At 41.3% G+C, this 22293-nt stretch overlaps 1 protein-coding gene across 2 annotated transcripts in view; it reads left to right on the forward strand.

The window, feature by feature from the left end:
* Positions 1-812: 812 nt before the first annotated feature.
* Positions 813-22293, forward strand: part of LOC128739222 (histone-lysine N-methyltransferase ash1) — a 45089-nt gene continuing 23608 nt past the window's right edge. For both annotated transcript variants that reach the window (XM_053834677.1, XM_053834678.1), the window contains exons 1-2: positions 813-1294; positions 14279-14787. In XM_053834677.1, coding sequence (XP_053690652.1) covers positions 14480-14787 — 308 coding nt within the window. In that variant the 5' untranslated portion in view covers positions 813-1294; positions 14279-14479. The remainder of the gene's footprint in view (positions 1295-14278; positions 14788-22293) is intronic.

The raw sequence follows: 22293 nt of genomic DNA on the forward strand, positions 1-22293 counted from the left end.
ATAAAATAAGCAATATCTGAAAAAATCAAAATATTGCCTTTGGTGTTTTGTGGGAAAATAGAAGAACTTGATTTTTTAGAATTTTGTTTTGATCAGGTAATATAATATTATGTTAGTAAACCAACCTGTGTAAAAACCCCCAAGCTCAGTTTGTAAAATGCCGATGTTTTGGCCCACTTACGGACAATGACCTTTCGTGAGCATCTCAAGGATGGTATACTTTTTTTTGAGCTCGGACGTGCGTGTGGTGAATTCTGAACCTATTGTGTGGTCGACATGAAGTTCCGAAATAGAGTTGTAAAATTCCATGAAATTCTGATATTCTTCGACGCATTTTGTACGGTATTTTTTAAAAATGCCCAACTCAAAACTGTTATATACAGAAAATATGCCGCGTGAAGGCGGTGAGCATTCTGTTATACTGGATATTTAAAGCATGCAACTTTCGGCATCGCAAAGCACGCAAGATGGCAAAGCTTGGACGCAAACCAATAATATGACAGTCGCTGTGGCTGTCAAAGTAGCTGTCAGAAAAAGAAAGTCAAACGGCGCTCGCTGTCATCATGCTGCAATGTTTGCTTGCGGGGTGGTTTGCATAAACACACATTCGCAGCTTTTATGATGCGTGTGCATCTTTGGCCTGCACACTTGCACGGTTGCCTGCGTCGCATACTGTGCCGCTGTGTGTATGCGGCGTTCGTGTCAAAATAGATTGAAAAAGTATTGGTTCCGCAGTGGAGTTTTATGCTCGTTCGTACAGGGAAAAAAAGCAGTACATGAACTTTTTCCTCCGCGAAACCGATTACGACAGCGACAGCGGACGTTTTCGTAAATATTTACACCGATTAGTCGCACCCGAAAGTGGTCAAAGTGAGCAGCAAAGTGGTCCGGAACTGGTGCCGCGTCGGGAGTGAGTGGTTTTCGCTACTTTGGAGTACTTCGGAGGCAGTAAAAGTGATTTTTTTTCGCAGCCGACGGCCCACTAGATAGTGTTCGCACTAGTGCCGTCTGGTAACGCAGCGACGCCATTTTAGAATTTTTATTTTGCCTGGCTACCTTGGATGAAGGATTTCGCAGTGCCGTGAAGTGAAAATTTGGTTGCAAATGGATGCAATTGTTTCGTGTGTAATTATTGTGCACCGATTTTGGGAATAGAAGAAAAGTGTAGTTTTAGGCTAGATTGGTTCGAAAAGCTTCCACGCAGCGGGAATGCAAAATGCATTTGGATTGGTGGCTGAGGCTACCGGACGCGGATAGAGAGAGCCAAGTGTGACAAGGTGAAATGGTAATTTAGGTAAGAACCATCAGCGACGAGCGAACTCGCTTGCAAGTGACCTGGATTTTTGCTTTCCGAAGTGGAATTTTTATTAGCAATAGCAACTGTGGTTTTGTGTATAACCCGTTCGACTAGATAGTTTGGGTACAGTTAATCGAGAGTGGGAAAGTGCGCTGCGGAAGAGTGAGGGAACGATTGATTATTCGATTTTACGAAACGGTGGCTGTCATCAGCGGAACCGAAAAGTGCCTATCTCATTAGGTTGAGGTTATATTCCAATTAAAACTTTGTCAATCAATATTCTGTCTGTCTGTTATTCAATTATTACTTTATCAATTCTGTTCTACAAATAGATTCATATCTGAGAGCATCGAATTGAATTGAATTCATTGGTCTAGCTACGGAAGAGTATGACCTCCTTTTGATTTAGATACGCAAAAGAGCCCACGTAGGTTGGTATGCAGAACAGCGCTCTCATTGAACTTTGAAACTGAGTTGCATTTACGATTTACCTGTGGCATATTTTTATAGTTAGTTCAGTTAACTTTGATTTACTGAACTCTTCTGGTAGGCAGCCCCTACCCAACATTGCGGTAAAATCAATGAAACAATTTCCCTTGAAGACCAATTCAAGCAATTTTCAAGAGACTCTTGAAAAGAATTTCCATCCGCATTTCTTTTCCATTACCGCGGTTTAGAGGGGCCAAACAACTGCTGCTTTTTCCATTAGTCTGCATTCCCAACCCTTTGCTAGTGTAGGTTCCGGTATACCGCACCTGCACCGGTGTTGGTGTGAACTTTCCTTCTTGGCAGATCGCGATAAAACGTGTACGTCATCAGCACACTTGTGGGTAAATCGTTGGTGTTTTCTTCGGGTTTCCCCTTTCGGGTTTGCATTCATCGGCGGTGGGTCCAGCGGTCTGTCTGGGGGCGATGCAACGGGTATGCGTTCCGTCCAACAGATGAAGCTGCTCGTTAGTTCGTAGTCCGCGCCAAAGGGGGAATCGACCGAACTGGCAGATGTTGATTGAGTTATTGGAAGGCGGGAAGCGAAGGCAAGTCGTGCGAGTGGGTGGATAGGGGGGGTAGATGCAGGCTTTAAAAGTGCGCGCGATTATTTTAAGATGGTACGCGGCGCAGTACTGCAGCCGTTTTGGTGTAAGGTTTCATTGCGCGCTTTCACGCGTCCGATTTGCCCCTGGTGGGGGTTGCACACACTTTATTGTGCATTGAAAAAATGATAGTCCCAGCCGAACGATCGGCAATAGAATTTTGATCGATGGAATCCTTTTTATTTAATTTTGATTTCTTAAATTATACAAAGTAGAAAAAATATCAAGTTTCTTAAAAATGTAATTATAAATGAATCTACCAAATGATCCGTATGCCTACCGCCTCTGAATGAGCAAGGCAAACAAAAGGAAATGGAACCGAAAACAGCAGAATCAAACACAAAAGCTATGATCTCCAAAAAAAAAAGAAAGAATGAACAATGAAAAGGTCTATCGCGCACTGAGTGAGATGGAACCGAAAATTATAGACAAATGTGATCTGTTCCGCCCCATGTGGCACCGACGACGGGAATGTGTATGTAGGACAAACAGGAAGGAACCTGGAAGTACGAATAGCAAAGGGAAACGGTGATGACACCAAAAAAAAGAATGCCAGAACTGGACTATCGCAACACTCCATCCAAGAAGGACACATGTTTCGATTTGACAATACCCGAATAACCGCACGTACTGACGACCAGGCTGACGGGAAACCGCGGAAGTGTTCCAAATCGGTTCATTTTTTCGAAGACGCGTCTTGAGCTGAAGATCTTTCAGGAAGTGAAAATTTTAATTTTTATTACATTTCGCGATAAATCTAATTGTTTGGACCTTGATTCGTCAATTGAGTACTATGAAGTAATTCGAATATTGTTTGCTTTGAGGAGTGAATTAAATAAATTCTAGTGTCTAGTTCGCTTTGCCTAGCAGCTCTGGACAGGTGTCGAAAAGCGGCCATCAAGATAATCTAAAAGATGTGTATTTGGAACCCCACGACTTAGAAAAACCATTTCCCTCCCACCCAGTAGCTGTAGGGAGAATTTTTTCTAGTGCTAAATTTCACGGATTTAACGAAATAACAAATCGGCAATTTCAGATTCAAAATCGAACTTAAGGAAAGCAGCCAGTACTCCAAGCTTAAGGGCATAAACTTCGAACCACATAATCTAAAACTCTCCATTGCCAAATTCTTTAAAGAAACAGTCTTACTAATTAAAGGCGTTCCTCTCGACTTCGACGAAAAAGAATTGCTAGAAAACGCAGCGAGCGATTATCAAATCAATAAGGTGGAAAGAATATTTAGCAAAGGAAATACAGATTTGATACCAACACCAACATCAAAATCACTGTGGAAAGAAAACAAGTGCCGAAGCCTGTCTACTTTTACGGGTGTGCCTTTCGCACCGAGATCTACGTTTTTCTAGTAAAACAGTGCAAAAACTGTTGGAGATTTGGGCATACAGCGAAACATTGTCGCTCCAAACAGCGCTGCCAAAATTGCAGCAAGGAACACAACGCTGAAAACTGCACACAGTCGGCCCGCTGCCCAAACTGCCGTGGCGATCACTCAGCTGATAACCGTAACTGCGTCGAACGCCAGAGAAGAGTACGGATCATAAACCAAATGCGAAACCAAGGCTCAACATACGCCGAAGCAGAGCTAAACTTCCCAAAACTAGAGAATAGATTTCAGCTACTAGAAACTGAAGAATTCCCTGAGCTGGTTTCCGTCTCACAAAACGGTATACCAGACAACGAAGCCAACACCCAGAGCCCTGTCAACCAGAGAAACTGGAAAAAATCTTCACAAATACATAATACTCAGAAGGCAAATAGACAAACGAACGTCCAACCACATGATCCAACAACATCCGATATAGAGAACCGATTGGGCAAGACTATCAACGCCACGGTGGACGAAGAATTTCTAGCCCAAGTTCGTATTGATCTACTGCGACAGCTTCGTTTAAGAACGTGGTTGAAGCCGCTTTCTGACCTTCGAGACCAGCTAGCTGAAAACATTCAAAATCCAAGGACAGAACTAGACTCGGAACTACTTATTCAAGCTTTTGGCAAAATAAACGACATCCTACAAGCAGAAACTTTTAACCTCACCACAGAAGACGCAAGAATAGCAACACCAATGAGCAATGTCTCGTAAAGCGCTCAACATACTACAAATAAACATTACAAGCATACGCCCAGATCAAACAAGAGAATCACTATATGCCTTTCTGATCGAAAACAACATTCAAATAGCATTACTCCAAGAAATTTGGCTGAAAGAGAACGAACCCTTCAGAAAACTTTGAATTTATTTCCAAAGGGCGACCCAACGGCTACGGAGCTGTCGGGATTGTTATTGGCTCCACACTCATGTGCAAGGAAATTGACGTGCCAAACTTCAAATTCCTAGAGTTAGTCGGGGTACATATACCTAAAGGTTTCGATCCACTTATCCTAGTTTCTGTGTATTTACCATCTAATAATAACAAGGACGCACTTGAAGATCTCAAACAACTCTTCAACTGGCTGGACACGTTAGACCAACAGATCTATTACTTTAAAAAATGGTGGAATGAGGAGCTCTCAGCCCGGTATCAAGATAAGCGTATTGCCTTGAGGCAATATAATCAGACCAAAACAAGGACAAGTTACCTAGCCCTTCAGAAGCAAAGGGCAATCTTCAAAAGAGAATTCAGGAAAAAGAAACGAACGTATATCAAAGATTTATCACAAAAAATCGACGAGGGCACTCCAGCCAAACACCTTTGGAACATCGTTAAGGGGGAATAGATACCTCTCTAATGGGACAAGTAAGGAAAAACATTTCACTATCATTACAAGACGGAAAAAAACCATGCACTATTTCGGCAATAAGCAAAGCTCTATTGTGCTCCCATTCGGAAGCTCGGAAAAAGATCTCGACGGATACGAGACACCGTTGAAAGCAGAAGAAATCTCAAAAACATTAAATACTAGAAAGAACCACTCAGCCGCAGGAGAGGACGGGATGTCCTACGGTATATTAAAAAAACTCGAGCCAGATATCTTGTTTAAAATATGTGAAATGTTGAGCAGAGTCTTTATTGAGGAGAACATCCCACCAAGATGGCGTTGCACGGAAATCCGTCTCATTCCAAAGCCCAACTGCGACCAATCGCTTCTAAATTCCAAATGGCCTATAGCCCTAATGAACGTCAACATCAAGTTAATCAACTCCGCCGTCAAAAACCGAATCACAGAAATTGCAGATCTGAAACAACTAATACCGAACAACTCCTTCGGGTTCAGGAAGCATACCTCTTCAACATCCTGTGTTAATTACGTCGTCAACGCTATCGCGGAAAACAAGCTCAAAGGGAAGGAATGCATTGTAGCCTTCCTGGACATATCCAAAGCCTTTGACTCGGTAAAAACCTCTTGCCCTCTCAAAATATTAGTGATACTGAAAACCGAGGAAGGAAACGTCAACATTAATGTTAGCGAAGGCTTACCCCAGCTATGTCCCCTTTCCCCTATTCTTTTTAAGTTATATACTGCAGAATTGCACGATATGAACGGAGACGAGGGAGAATTAGTCCACTTCGCGTACGATTTCGCGGTTATTGTGGTTAATAATAGCACATTAGAAGGCGCGGCGTCTAGATTAAACAGAATCCTCACTAAATTGATCGAAATAATGGACAACCTAGGACTGGCTATAAATCTCAAAAAGAGCGCAGTAATCCCGTTCACAAGAAAGCAAACTGACCACCTGCGAATTTCTATTAAAGGAGAAAGGATTACCTTGGTCAACGTCCATAAGTATCTTGGTTTCACTTTAGACAGAGAACTTAGACAGAAAGCGCCCAGAAAGCTGCAAAAAAAAATTCCGTTAATAAAATTGCTAAGTGGCAGGAAAAGAGAAACCAACCTGGAAACGCTGGTCAAGATTGGTAACGCCTTAATAAGAAGTAGGTTGGAGTACGGTGCATCGATATACGGCGGAGCGGCTGACACCAATCTACAAAAATGACAGACAATCCAGAATTCCTTTACATATTAGAATTTCGATGAGTTACCTTAGAACTACCCCCATACATGTAATGCTCTCTGAAACTGGCCAACTCCCCTTAGACGTAAGGAGGGAACTTCTGACCAAAAAGGAAATTATCAGATCCGGATACTTTCAGAACCAGCTAGCAACATTCGTACAAAAAACGCTCTCCAGGGGAGAACCAAACGGAACGTATCTTACATATGTTGCAGACAAGCATATTGACGTGATAATGCAAACCCACCCGAAAGACAAAGAAATAGCGTGGCTTGCATGGAACCGGCTTATACCGGAGATGGACATCACGGAGAGAGTAAAAACCAAATTAGTTCCCGACCAGTCAAATAAAAACAATATGCCAGTGCCACAATGGCAACTCCTATATAATGAAGCGATAAACACAACATACTCGAATATTTACTGATGCTAGTAAAACGAAAAACGGCACTGCCTTTGCCATCTACGACGAAACCGCAAATATCTTCAAAGCTGAAAAAGTAAAAAAAAACCACAATCACTAATGGGGAGCTTTTAGCGATGTACGAGGCAATTGAATGGAGCTCCAAACAAAAATACGGCAAAACAGTCATACTCACTAATTCTGCAAGTGCCTGCAATCTTCTTATAAACACTCACAAAGTCCATGAAACTTATATCGTAAATTCAGAAAAACAAGCGAAATGAAGGGTCAGTGGTACACAAAAATACAAAAAAGTTCAAAACAACATATATGGTTTAAAGGTATGACTCTCAAAACGACAGAAATAAGAGTCCTCAACAGACTTAGAACAGGTCACATGATGACCAAAGATAGAAGAGCCGCATGGAATTGGGAAACCAATGATTGTTGTGATTTATGCTCAGAAACGGAAAACATTGCACACATTCTGTTTTATTGCCCAAAATATAACAACATTCGAGCAAAATATCCAGCTCTAGAATACTGCAAACCTTTAACCAGTGTACTTACCGAAGAATGCGAACCTGAAATGACTCAAATAACTAAATTCCTAAAAGAAACCAAAATCCAAATATGATCAAGACCACCCTCGGTTCTTAAACTACACATACGTACACCACTTTACTCCACATATCAACGGATAGTCAATTTGGCAAGATGGACCAACGATGGTCTTAGCCGTCTCAGTGACAACACAAATAAATAAAAAGTATTCCATATCAGAGTCCTCGGCGATGAAAGAACAGTAGAACAGTTCAACGCAGCATATGACGGTTTAATACCAAAACTTCACAACATTGAGACTAAGCACAATACAACCCACGAGAACTCAACCCAGCGGAATACTAACGAAACTGTGTAATTAGTATGAAACGCTCAGAAGTGAAAATTATGATTGTAAAAATTCAAATTAGTGTAATGTTTTTTATTTAGAATACTGTTAAATCACAAAATATTTTGCTCGTATCAAATCATAAATCCTAAAATATGTGATTCTACTTCCGATAGGCGTCCGATGGCTAAAATATACATAGTAAGTTGAAACGCATAAAGCATAACCGAGTTATTCCATCATCGACAATCGCACGATTGATTCAAATAGGGAAATGAAAATGGTTGTTTCGTGGTTTCATCTCTCGGAAATGTCATCTCCACCGTCATCGAGGGCCAAATGAATGGAATCTCCGAACTCAAAGACTAAATTGTCAGGAATAACCACCAGGTTGCAAAACTCGCCGACAAGATTAATGCTGCAACCCCGATGCGGATACCTGACCGTGATCGTCCTTCAAAACGCCGCCGAAGTGACTCAGTGAGTCCGAATAAACCGGCCACCGGAACGAAACCCGTCGAGAACCATGACAAGCCTGTGGTCAGTTCTCCATCCAATTTATTTTGGGTTGGCGAAGTTCGCAAGGCAATCCCAAGGAAAAGAGTTCGTTGGCCAGACGAATGAACTTCAAGCCCCAGTTGACTGTTTGCTGGAAAAATGGCAACAATTGAATCTTATTGACGCACTTCGACTAGAGTAAGGGAATTATTTTATACCTGGAGACGTCGTCAAGAACGGTCACGTAATCATATATTGCTTCCATGAAAATTCGTCAAACAATTGCGAAAGAACCATGAGTGAATGACTATATCTCAAAAGGATTTCAAATAAAGCTGTCTTTTGAAGACTGATTATATGGTACCGTGAAAGCACCTAATTCCGATCACCTAAGGCATGATTCATCTATGAGTCCCTACTGAAAAATATTGCTTTGATATTTTTTAACACAGTATGTGTCTTTAGCAAGTATTTTCAATTATGTTTAATGGAAAAATACTAAAATGCCTAAATTATTTACCGAAAGTTATAAAAAATGCATCATAGTATGATGCATCAGTGCACCTAATTCCGATCATCAATTATAAGGGGTGATTCTAATTCCGATCACAGGTGTATCTAATTCCGATCACGTCATGATGAGCTGTTAAAGCAAAAAACTTTTGTCAACTCGTACGAAATGGATCTAAAATGTATTGCTTTTATGCAGTTTGACGACAATCCCCCTAACAGTCATCTTCTGCTTGCGTTAATGATCATTATTATCATTAGCTTAATATTCATAAAATTTGTGTACTTAAAAGATCGACAAGCGGATTATAAAACTTTCCTCTTCTTTTATCTTTGTTCAACTGTTACAATTACAATAAAATTGGGTCATTTCGACGTTTTCATAAAGCTTTGATCACAAATAATAGTAAAAATCAAATCAGAAAGGTTGTGTTCCAGACATGACCGCGTAGTTGGCGTAGAACTACGTGAGGCTGGTTTTCGCGAAGAAACCTCGAATATTAAAGAAAACTTTTTACACCATATTGGTATATATATGTGTAGCGTAAAATAACGTAAAGTGAGAAAAACACACAATATAATAATATTATCTTGCTGTACCGTATTTATGGTAGGTGAGCTATTTTGTGATATCACAAACGAATATTTTTACCAGTGCCAAAGTCGGAGTATTTCAGTATAGAAATTTGCCTCACGCGTCCAGCTATTAACAAAGTTCTAGGAGAAAACTTAAGTTCTCAAAATAATATGTTATTGTTATATTAAAAGAACATGCATTAATAAGATAGTTCATAACTGCGCTGTCGCTTGTTTGCAGCGTTAGAAAAGCAAAACGTCTGAGCCTTTCAGTTGGTTTGGAGGTACGGCGCTGGTTTAACAACCCGATCATATGAATATATCAAATTTATAACAGGATGAGTTCTAGATAATAAGTATTTTATAACAAAGTCTCCTTTGCGTTTTGTTATAAACTTGGTCTCGTTACCAGTTGAAATAACTAAAATTGTAACAAAATTTGCTCAAGACATATCACAAATATATCAAATTATGATATAATTTATCTAGTTTATATCCATATGAGTAACGAAAATCAGTATTCTGTCTTGCTGTATAACCAAATTGTAGCAAAGCGATTTATAAGTAACAGGATGAGATAGAATCTTGGTAGAAACATTTATAACAAAGTTTGATAGAAATATCAACTTGAGCAACAATTCTGTAAAATTTTTGCTAGAATCATCTGATCAGGAAGCTAGACGTCACATGTTCGAATCTCGACTGAAAGAGTCAAAGGATTTGTAGCACAATTGTCCCGTATTCTTACAGGCTACGAAGTCTGTCGTATAAAAACAGAAGGTCAAAATTCCAAATCGGAATGTAGCACCTAGGCTATGCTGTGCTCTGTAGTAAATAAAAAACATGCAAGTTTATTTTGCTTCTTTGTCTTGAATCAGCAGCAGCCACAAGCTTGGCGTCTGTATTGATCAGCACGCAGGGACCTGATAAGGTTGCACAAACAGGAACAGTGCGCTGTCCTAAGCATGCTTTTTCTAGCCATCATTTTGTAATTTTCATCGGTCCTGGTCAATAACGGAGTAGCAGCACACGTGCGGAATCCTATGCTTGTGCCTATGCTTATGCTTGCTTATGGCAATCAGTTCCAGCCACAAGCTTGGTGTGTGTAATGGTCGTCCGTGCCTGGGAAGCAAGACTATCATTTTTAGCAATTTTTAGCTTGAAAGCTTTCATTAATTTTCACTATTTAGCGATTGGCAAACAATCTTTTCAAGAAAGCCATACAATTGCTGCATCGCTAATGATCAAAATCCGTTTTAAATTGGAAGAGCTATTCGCGTTCAACATCTTTCATTATTTCGTGACCGTGGTTTAACTCCAAATTTTGATTGACACCCTGCCGTAAGACGTAGTCCTACGTCAAAAAATTTCGATAATCCTACCATGTTATCACGTTGCAATCAATCGTAAAATCCAAATAGTAACTTCGTTAGCTTACATTTTGCCAGTTTATAACTTTGATATAGTGATCGGAATTAGAAGCAGAAAAAAAATTATGTCCATAATTCCGATCAATTACTTTAATGGAATAAATTCCGCAAATTAAGCATTTTTTTAGCCAAATTTGATATAAAACGGTTATATATGCTTGTATCTATTAGTTATCATAGAACACCGAAGAAGGTAATATGTTTTCACGCTGCTATGTTCTTAGCAAATTTGATCGTGCGCTTAGCACTTCGGCTAAGAAAATACATTTTGATGGCGTTTTTTGTTTCTGCCTGTCGAATTTGATTTATTTTGAAGTACATGGTGGCCCAAAGACAGTCATTTTTCAACAACTGACACATAAACACATAGCACAATAACTAAGCGTGCTCATTTACTACAGATTTTGGCTCAATATTCTAAAAATTGACCATTTAGGTTGAGTGATCGGAATAAGGAGCTGATCGCAATTATGTGCGGTCAGTCACGGTAGGTCTTTGCGGATTTTGGCATTGAAGGACTGGTTTACAACTGGCTAATGATATACCAGAGTTCAATATGCGAAAATTAAGGGAAACATTTCCAGCTCATTTGTAGTAATGAGTGCCTCAAGGTAACCAGCTGGGTCCATTGCTGTTTGTGAAATTTCCGGCTATGTTGTCCAATGCAATAACTGTTTCAAACTACAAGTTGACATAGGTAACCGTAGTCTTTTGCTCGGATAGCGACCTAAGCCAGTGTTGTGAAGCCCACAGTCGTGTGGTCTAATTTTCTTACACGCGTACTCACTCTAACGAACACCTCGGTATAAGCATCCCTCTAAAGCTCCCGCTTTTATTTCTTCATGCACCGCAACGAGTTTTTGCGAGTGTGCGTTTAGCTAACAGCTACAGTCATCGCTCATCGTTCGTCTTTGCAGCCCGATCTGCTGATACCGATTACTCGCGACGGCTCGTGCTCCCACCCGTGAGTAGAATCGAGGGAGAAGAAGAAAAAGTAATGCAAAATTTGTATCCCAGTGCGCCACCAGCCTCAGGGGCAGCTGATTCCCAAAGAGTTTGACTCGGGAATAAGCAACGCAGGAAGACGATCCGATGTGAGGATGTGCGTGCGCGAGTGTGGGTAGCAGAATATCTATATTTCTCATACTCTTTCGCATGTGAGTAGGCATGGTTGACTCTTCTCTCGATTCGCAACATTGACCTAAACGTCAACTCAGAGAAGTTTATGATTATGATATTTTCTCTGAAAATACGACAGATCTGAGTATTTTCTCTGAAAATACGACAGATCTGAGTATTTTCTCTGAAAATACGACAGATCTGAGATCGGGCTTCAACATTCCTATAATGGAATTATCGTGCCCCATAAAGAAATAGTTTACGACCTAGAAATTATATATGATCGCTCGCTTTCTATAACAAATCTCTAGACAGTTTTATCAAAAAATGGCTTGAAACTGTTCTTTATTATGAATCAATATGGACAAAACCTTTATGATCCACATGCTTTACCAGCAATACATGCGGGAGTTGTACTGAGCAAGCTTGACTGACCAAGAATCCAAAACGACCCTGTCCCACAAGAGGTAATATACACCACATGACCAGCGGTGGTCTGAACTTTGCGAGCGAACTCCGAACCAGAGCTGTTTAGTAGTTTTTCCACAGAGAACAGACATTTATGTTCATACAAAATTTCATTCAAATGGTGTGTAAAATTTTGAATATAACACTAGCGACATCTATCGCATGGTGCACCAGTTGCGCTGCTTCAATGTTGCCATATTCAATATATTTTCTTGCTACGTTCTACTTATTTGAATAACTGGCAACTCCAATGTCAGTCACTGTAGCAACGACTGGTGTTTGTTTATTGAATATCAATAAGGATAAATTTTTAAACGATTTGAATGTGAATAAAAACATTTGGTGTAAAGCAGGTAAAAAGAGATATTTTGTATACTCAATAAATAGCATTTGGTTTTGCTATTACAGATCGAAACATTTGAGCCTTTTTCACTACGTGCGTTCTAATGAAAGGTGGCTGCTGGATGTGCCAAAACCGAACTGTCCGATTCCGTGCAAAACAGCATCAGACGGTGAAGTTAGAAGCGTCTGTCGTTGAGTTTAACGCAGACTCGGCGTTAAGCTACAATTGACGCTCGTGGACAGTCTTAGTGCCAGTATTAAATACATCAACGGGCAGTACGAATTCTCTATTAGACGGAAGTGATCTTAATCGAAGACTACTGAAGGTTGTGGTAGCATTAGACGTGTGTGGTTCGATCACCATATTGCAGATGAAAGGACACAAATTGCAAAACCACGTGCATGACCAAATGCAAGATCTGCAAGAACAATGAGATCACTTTGCTAACCATTTTTTTAGAATTAATTTTCTTGCCAAATAAACAGTTCAAAAGAATGCTCATATTGTTTATCTATTTTGTTAAATTTAGATTGTAGTTACTGTAGCAACGCAGTTAGTTTTAATGTTTCGGTGAGCAATTAAAGCCAATCAAAGCAATCAAAACCCGTTCCATCGATACGAGCGCCACGTAGCGGGAGCATTACCACATACATTCAATATGACGGCTTTGGGTTTTACACAGCCCGCGAGATTAAGATGAATGTCTGTTCTCTGTGGTTTTTCTAACGATTAGTTTCCCAGGGTTGTGTCATGTTTTGCGAGGTCGAGTTGTGGTTTCTGAACGGTTCAAGCGCGTTCGTTCACTCTATTGTGGAGAGAGCATAATCTAAAATTGCCCTAGAATATTCCTGCGCATCATAATTTCAAATAATTTAATAACGACTGGAATGCTCGTCATGCCTCGATAGTGGCCAACGTTCGGATGGTCACGTAACGATGCAGCTCTTCAAAGTAGCTAGACAAGTCAATATTAAACCATTAATTTTCTCTCCGAAACGGCCTTGTTGCTAATCGGTTACCACAAACACGACCTCCCAGGGAAAAGGGCGTGTTGTGATTTACGTTCACACTTTATCTTGAACCGCCGCATTGCATATGCGAAATCTTGTCTCCGCAGGGAACCTTCTCCCTGTATTTGTAGTTTGGGGAGTTTTACCGTCACACCCTTCGATCTGTTTTCGGATGTTACCTTTTCTCTGCTCGTTTGCCCACAAACATGTTTTACAACCGTCCATCAATCACACCTTCCATTTCGACCTATCGGTAGTGTGTGCTATTGCTACCGATGTTTGAAACTCCCAACTGCAAAAGGAAAGAAACAGGTACTTGGTAAATGAGCCATAAAATCTGTCACTCAAAAACCGTGTCTTATTATTTGTTTGACAGGTAATGAATAGAGGCGAACGTTTAGAGGGCTTCGATATTCAATGTTTGACTCAAGATTGATTTACTGAATTATTAATCGCCTCGCATAGCGGGTGGTTTAAAACTCGTAAAATAATTATTTCTTTGCACCAATTCAATTGCTTGATCTTGAGTTTGAGTACAAGGCTTCAACATGTTTTATGACTTTATTCATTCAAGGGTCGCAATAAAGCTTAGAAAAACATTTACTGAACACCTCAATTACCGTTGAATGTTAACGACAAATAACGCTCATTTTTTTCCTTCGCAGGACCTTTTGCACATCGCATGTCCCCATAAGACAAAGAGAAAGGGTTCTTCGTTAGGCAAACTTAGCGGAAACGATTTTCATTTGTTGAATGAAAACAAAGAATAAATACAATAAACCGAGCAAAACAGATTAATACCACGAACAACGGTCAAGCACAGCAGTCGTGTCGGCAGTCTAGTGCGTGCCAGTCCGTCAGCAAACATGACGACGGTGAAAACACCTCCGGTGGAATCGGAGCCACCCGGCAAGTCGCCGCTGTCGTCTTCGTCCTCTTCGTCATCCTCGTCGGACTCGGACGATGGATCGGATTCGTCGTCCGACTCCGATTCTTCGTCGGTGGCCTCGACAAGCAAAACCAGCAGCAAGCAGAGCACCGATAAGCAGCAACATCAACAGCAGCAGCAGCAACAACAGCAGCAGCAGCAACAACAGCAGCAGCAACAACAACAGCAACAGCCACAGCAGCACCATCAGCCCCAGCAACTACAGCAGCAATTTAGCGTTATGAGGTAAGATGGTTTGAGATATTCAATGATATAAGATATTTTCATTTTTGTGACTGCAATGCTTCAAAACCGGCAATCTGATGCCAACTAATAGCGAACCGTATCTGAATTTTCGGTTACATCGATGAAAATGTTGGCAACCGGCGAAATAGAAGAACTTTAGTGAACTGGTAGTTACGAGAGGGGAACTCTCGAGCTTACATTGACTGCACAACCTAACGTGGTTTTGATCATGAGAATATATTTGATGACAACCGAGCTTATTTTCCGGCTTGAAAATGGCATGACCTGGCAAAAATGCAACTGATACATACGCTGTTGCCAGCACCGGTGGAACAAACTTTTACAAGCATATGGAACGAGGTACACCTCAACAAGAAGCAGCTAGAAAAGAAAAACTTCAGAAGCAGTTAAATGATGGCGTCAAAGTAATGAATGCAATCAGCATGCTAATCAATAATTCTTAATAATGTCATCGGCTTGGAATACGCTAAAGGCGTCATAGACGTCGTAGTTGAAACATACCAGAAAGCTGGTAGAGTCACAATGGTCGACATGAGGGCACAACTCTGCGAAATAATGGGCTTAAAACTAGACACGCTGGAGAAAGGATTCAGTGAATACGATTCGGTTCTCGCGAGCTGGGTTATATGGCGGCCACAATCACGCTTTTGCTTTCTGGGTCTGCGACAGCAAGTTTATAAACTTACAATTTTGACTGCCTTGTTTATAGAAAAAAGTGACAGAGTTTCCCCGAAAAAAGTGACCGAAATGAACTTGATGTCCTGAACGTAAAATATGTTCATTAGCTGTGCTCCTGGTCTTCTTGTTTCTGCCATTTTCAAAGCAAACTAACTTCATTTTCGCTGGGCAACTGTCCGCCATTCTTGCGGCGTGCTCTGCACATCGTGCCCGCCAAGCTTTAGCCGCCTTTTGAATATTGGGTTCGTCGTAGAGCTGTGCGGACTCGGTTCATCCTCGAACGACTTGATACAAGGTACAGTTTGTGCGCGAACTTTCAGTGTGTTAGACCGCAGTGGTTTAAGAAGTCCACGGTAACGGGTGTCAACTTGACAATCAGAATGACTCCAATATTTTTCTATCAGAACAATCAGCGGAATCCTTACATCCTTCAGAAAATTGTTACCTACATACATTATTTTGCTCTAATATGGTCCGTCATGTTCAAAGTGTCGTCGAAACAGGAAAAGCTGCGTGCGTGGAACATTTTAAGAAATAAAATGTCCAAAAGAAATTGGGAAATAAAATCCCAATGCCGCCGAATGATTCGATAGTACGCCGAAAAGTCTTTTGTTCTGTATGATGAAACATACTTTCCTCCATCTAATTCCCAGATACCTGAAAACGACCAATTCTACACTAAAGACAAATCTACAAATCTTCCAACGGCGATGTATATATTAAGTCTATGTTCAAGCACAGGTTTGAATCGAAGGTTATGTTGTACGTCGCAATATCCAATAAGGAAATTTTTAAGCCGTGATTCAAGCTATGCGGTTTGGCCATCAACCAGAAAGTGTACCAGAAAGATTGCATAAAATACTAGGCTATTTCTTCCATAACTTACTCATGTTCCTGGAGAACCAAAACATACCACATGTGTCAAAAGACCGGAATCTGAAAGCCAAGGATACCAAGCAATTCATCAACAGGATTCTTTTCATTCTCATTTTGTAGTAGACACACGACTTCCGTTGGTGATACGCCTCCGAAAATCACGACTGGCGTCAATGTCCACCGTCATCGACGTTCAACAATCGGCGCAGATATTCTCCCGGCAATTTCCATGTTATCGGCAAAACAGACAAATTTGTTGAAAATCGTAACGCACGTGTAGATATCCGCTTGATTCAAAACACTGCTATGTAGCGTCATGTTGAACATCAGTCATAAGATACCATCACCTTGACGAAACCCTCTGCGGGATTCGGATGAACCCGACATTCGACCCGAAATCGGCATACAGCTGGCTTTACTTCTTGTTCATGATCTTCTACAGCTCTTTTTGGTCAATAGTATCATATGCTGCTTTGAATTTAACGAGCAGTTGGTGCGTGGGATCTTTGTATTCAAGCGCTTTTTGGAGGATCCTTACGGCATAAATATTTGGTCTGTCGTTGATTGTCATCCTCTAACGGAGGCGATTTGATAGTTTCCCACAAATCTGTTTGCAATTGGTAAAAATCGACGAAACATGACGTTAGCGAGCACTTTGTGCATTAAGAACGGTGATCGCACGATCAATCCAGTTTAGGTAGTTGGGTTTTAAATTCGGCAGATCAGATAACCCTATTCTTCCATTGCTCCGATAGCTGTTTAGTTTCCCAAGCTCCTACAATGAGGTGGTGCAGACAAGCTACCAGCTTTTCCAGGCCTGTCTTAATAAGCACCGCCCCGAGCCGATTTATTGTTCTTCAGCTATTACAAGGCGTCCTTAACTTAACGTCGAAATTGCTTTTCCCTCCGGTCTCCGCCATAGTTCTCTGCTTAAGCACCACTCAGATGTTCGTCGAAGTGATTCCACCTTTCGGTGATCTCACGATCGTTCGTCAAGATACTGCTATTTTCTTTTCCCGACATATTTCGGCTGGCAGTTCCCAAGGCTTTGCGGGGTGCGTTCAGTTTCTGGTAGAACTTTCGCATTTCCTGAAAACTGATACAGTTGCTTCAACTTCGCATGATCCGGCACTTCCAGGGCGCGCTTTTTCTCTTCAATATCCGGAAGATTTGAGTTTATACCTGTGCGTTGCACTCTGTTATCTTGTTGATGGTTTTTTTCGACCACCCTGGAGAAAGGTCTCGTCCAGTTCGTCCTCTTCCAGCGGCGTAGCGTAGGATGGCCTTCATGATCCGTGTGGCTCTATCAGTCTTGTTATGTACCTCCATCGGGCGTTGTCAGTTTACTAAGATATTGAAAGGCGTCCACCTGTTCAACCTGTTGTGCCGCGACTGTGATATTGGTGGAATTGTCAGTGTTCACTTCCATTGACTGAGACTTGCTGTCTGGGAGCTTCCGGAGAGATCGTCTAACTTGCTCTGCATATCGTTTCAGCATTGTGCGAGCAAAACAATATCGTCGGTTGAGGTCATTTAGATGCTCCATCGTTAGAGGATTTTAAAGCAATCCTCGGTTTGGTCATTCAACAGACACAAACACCGTCTACACATGATCGGCCAGCACGGAATGCAGTTTGCCTTAAGGATTGTAATGTTTGCCTGTAAAGATTACCTTACAGAGTATATTGAGAGTAATACAGAGCAACGTGATACCGTGCCTGCATCACGCAGTCAGTTAGGTCTCATTTTTAGGGACTTGGACCTGTGGACTTTGTATGGCACGGCCATGTTTTTGCAGGCGGCATAGTTAATACATCAGTCTTATGTCCATTTCGTTGGTCAACTGATGTGCGCTGATCTCTCAAATCACCGATTTGTATTTCTCCTCCTGCCCGATCTGAGCGTTGAGTTTGTCTGGGCGTCGTGTTTTGGGCAGTGGTTATATCCATGTTCCAACTGCGCGTAGAAATACTCCCTGTCGTCGGAACTTCCGAGCTAAGGTTAAATGCGTTGATAATTCGGTTATAGGTTCGGCCCGGCCTTTGATTTAAACCTGAACATTCGAGGATCGATTGACTAATCACCCGTTTCCGTATCTTGCGTATCACTATGAAGACTGTGTATTAACGCAGCTGTGGTAAATGGTAAAGCCTCACAGATGGCCTCGAGGTACGACGCTGATGTAACAAGTCAGTCGTCGTATGTTCGAATTTCAGCTTAGATAGGATGTTATACTCAATAGGATCGTAGCACTGGTAGTCCCGCAATTGTCCTGCAATGCAACAGCTGGCATCGAGGTTTGTCAAATAAAAACAGAAGGTCAAGTTTAGTAAGCGGAATGTATCAGCATCTTTGGCTCGAGCAGCACGTTCCTCACAATGTAGCACAATGCGGAATGCAGCACCTGGGCTTTGCTTTGTTTTGCTTTGGTAAATGATGATGGGATGGGCAATCCCTGGCTTTATACAACACAATTGACTGTTCAGAAATATTTGTATACTTTGTGTTGTTTCCTTTCCTCTTTTATTCAAATGTTGAGTGTAAAGTGTAAATGAAATTAAGGTGAAATTAGTCGTCATCGATTCTGCAAATTTCAAAAGCAGATTTTTTGTTTTGAAACAAAAATTTTGTTCATGAAAATATATTCCCCGTGTTCAGACTGGCAAGTGAATACATTTCTATAAACCTGAACCCCGTTTTTGGGTCCAAAAACTGCTTTCGAAATTGGGCTCACCGACGAAAAGTTAATGACTGCTAATTTCACGTTAAGCCTCGCTGCTTTGAAATGTGTCGTTACATAATATGCCAAACGACTCGGCTCTGCTTGCACGCCGATTGCTTTCGGAGGATTCGATCAAGGAGGTACTTGACGCTTTTGAACCAACGAAATCTCCAGATGTGCATTACTCTGCGTTGTGACGTTAATTGAGAAATTGCTCATATATCAAGATTCGGCACTTTGGGTTTTCCTTGATATTGAAAGCGCTTTCGATAACGTACCCTTCGCTTCAATTTTGACGGCTCTCTCTTTCAAAACGGAATCGACTAAAATTAGCTAGATTCTAGGAATGCTTCCAAGCAGTGAAATTACAGTCTCATTGGGACATACACCGCTTAACATTTTTGACGCATTTTGGCGCATCTGCTCTGCAATTGCAGGCCTGTTGTTTTATCTAGGCATAACTTCTTCGGAAGTTTGCTGCTTAGTCCATACCGCGTATTATTGAACCCAAGTCCCAAGAGGGCATTTACGGCACAAGATTATTTATAACTATCTAACTCAACTTCATCAATGGGTATGAGTCAATCCGGGAACTGTGTACAGCAATCGAAATTTGCACCAAAAGACAATCATTAAAACTGTCACAATGGCCTTTCAACCCAATGCCTTTCTGGCATACAAAAAAGGGCCTCGCTGCCTAAGCTGCACAGTGCCTCGCCCGCTGTAACGCCGGCTCTGCGAGTGGGGTTAACTTAGCGGCTTGCAAAGCCGTCGGTTCCAACCCCCAGTTCCGCCGGAAGACCATTGTGCACAACTTTGTTTAGAGCGCCACATTGGCACGAGAACGATGATCGACCGCGCCTAACATGGAGATCAGACACTGTTTTGAGTTGGTCATTCATTATGTAGAATAATCACTTCGAAGGTCAAAAAATCCCCTTTCCTGCTAGCATAGGGCCTTGGTTCCAACGGAGTTGTTCTTCGATCTGCACAAAAGTAGCCCGTATTCCCGTTGGAACGCCACGGGGGTAGAGATAAGAGTTGTTAAAGGCTGAAACCCCCGGTGGGGTCTATTTAATGCTTACCGGCACGCGAGGCCCCGACGACATGTATAATCTGTTCAGCCGTAATAATACTTGTGAATAGAACTTTTTCAAGTTCCTACTGCGGCGATAGTAACCCAAAGCCCGATTGTCTCGCAGCAACGAAAAAATAATCGATCAGAAAACCACATACGTTTTGATAATACATCAGCAATTTTCCTTATATCCTCCGGCCGCACAGCCCACGAGACCGGATTCTAACCTTTGTTTGTTGTTTGAGGCTTCTGTTGGATTTCACACTTGCTCGGTAACACTTGTAGCCATTCCGAGACGGATTCGCCGTACAGTATTCAGTTTTTTCGCCAAAGCACAATCCGTAAAGCTGAGATCAACTTTGACTTTTCGAATGACCCTCAACCGCAGTTGACGATCAAGAGTTCAGGTCCAATGGCTGACCTGCGCCTTACGGACAACCCTGAGAGTTTCCTTGTACCCTTCAATTACTCACACCACAGGTCTTTAAGGATAATCCGACATCCACGGCCACTGGGAGCGCCGCTATCGCCAAAATGTAGTGCCCAATTTCTAAATGATCCCATCTTTACTACCAAACCGATTTAGCAAATAAGCCATTCAATATGTCCCGCATTCATTCAAAAAAAATCTGGTCACTTTAGCTTAGTAGCTACCTGAAAAGAAACCAACGCGAGAAAAAAATCTTAAAATATTGCTTTCTTGAGCATTTCCTGGCCTAGTTTTAGCCTATATTTTTTTTCAGCTGCATATCCCGCTTTATCAAAACAGTATCGGGATTTTTTTTTTTTTGGGTTTGAGTGGTGATGGCCCGAGGAGCGATGCCTCATATTCGCCAGTGACCGTAGCGTTTTAGTGACGTCTAGTCGTTAAACAACGATATGTCCCATGTCCAGAAATTGAAGAATTTCCTTCAGCTTGCCGATGTGTAATTCGCTCGTGTTGTTCTTTAGCAATTCCGATATGTTTTTAAAGTTTCCCCAGTCGAAGTGGTTTCTGACATGTGTATATTTAATACAACGTAATAGTGCATGTTCTGTAGTATTTTTTTCACCACAAAGTTCGCATTCTTCAAAGTTTTCTATTTGCATTTTAGAGAGCCAGTAGTGTGAGTAATCGTGTCCTGCTACAATTCTGTTGAGTTTCCTGGTTTCTTCTCCGTTGAAGCTTGTGAACCAAAACCAAGGTTTTATAGGAAAGTGCTCAAACAGTTGATGGAATTTTGTTCCCTTGTTGTTTTCACGTGTATATTTATTGTACCACAAATCTGTGGCCGAATATAGTTGTTGCTTAAGCAGTCGTATCATGTCTTGCCATAATAGTTTGTTTGAAATCATGGCTAAGCTATTTACTCCGTTCTTTGCAAGAGAATCTGCTTTTTCGTTTCCGCTCAAGCCTACGTGACCCGGAATCCATTGAAGAACCGTACCAGTTGATTGTAGGTAGTTACATATTTCACCGGTTAATCTATCCCATTTCTTATTTGAATGGTGCGACTTTAGTAACTTGCAGGCTGCTAGTGAATCCGTTAGAATTACAGTTCTTTCTGGCTCAAGTTGTTCTATTTCTTTAAGTGCTTCCCGAATGGCTAAAAGTTCTGCAGTCATGATGCATGAGTCTTGCTCAAGCCTGATACTAACGCTGACATTGTTGTCTTCCCCGTAGATGCCGATTCCACATCCTGCTTCAGACCTGGAAGCATCTGTATATACTTTTCTCCAAAGCTGAAATTTAGTGTTTATATATGCATTGCATATATTCCTCATAACTATGGTATTCATTTTTTTCTTGTTTATTGGATAGTCCTCTATCTGAGTTATTATTTCAATGGCCTTAGGGTTTTCTATTTGTATGTTTTCGTAAACTTTGGTGACCTCCACACTATTTTCGATATAGACCCATTCCATATAGGAATATTTTTTTTCTTCTTGTTTGTTTTCCAAATCTAATTGTAGGAGTTGGTGGCAAATTTGATCACCTTGCTTGAAGTGGCGCATTATTTTCTTTTTTGTGTGATAATATCTTTTTAATTCCAAAGGTTCCTCATTGGCCAGAGCGGCCAACGTGTTTATTGGTGTCGTCCTAGTGCATCCTGTGGCTATTCTCTGACATTGTCTATGTGTTATTTCTAGT

This window comes from Sabethes cyaneus, chromosome 3, assembly GCF_943734655.1.
Source record: "Sabethes cyaneus chromosome 3, idSabCyanKW18_F2, whole genome shotgun sequence".
Classification (NCBI taxonomy): domain Eukaryota; kingdom Metazoa; phylum Arthropoda; class Insecta; order Diptera; family Culicidae; genus Sabethes; species Sabethes cyaneus.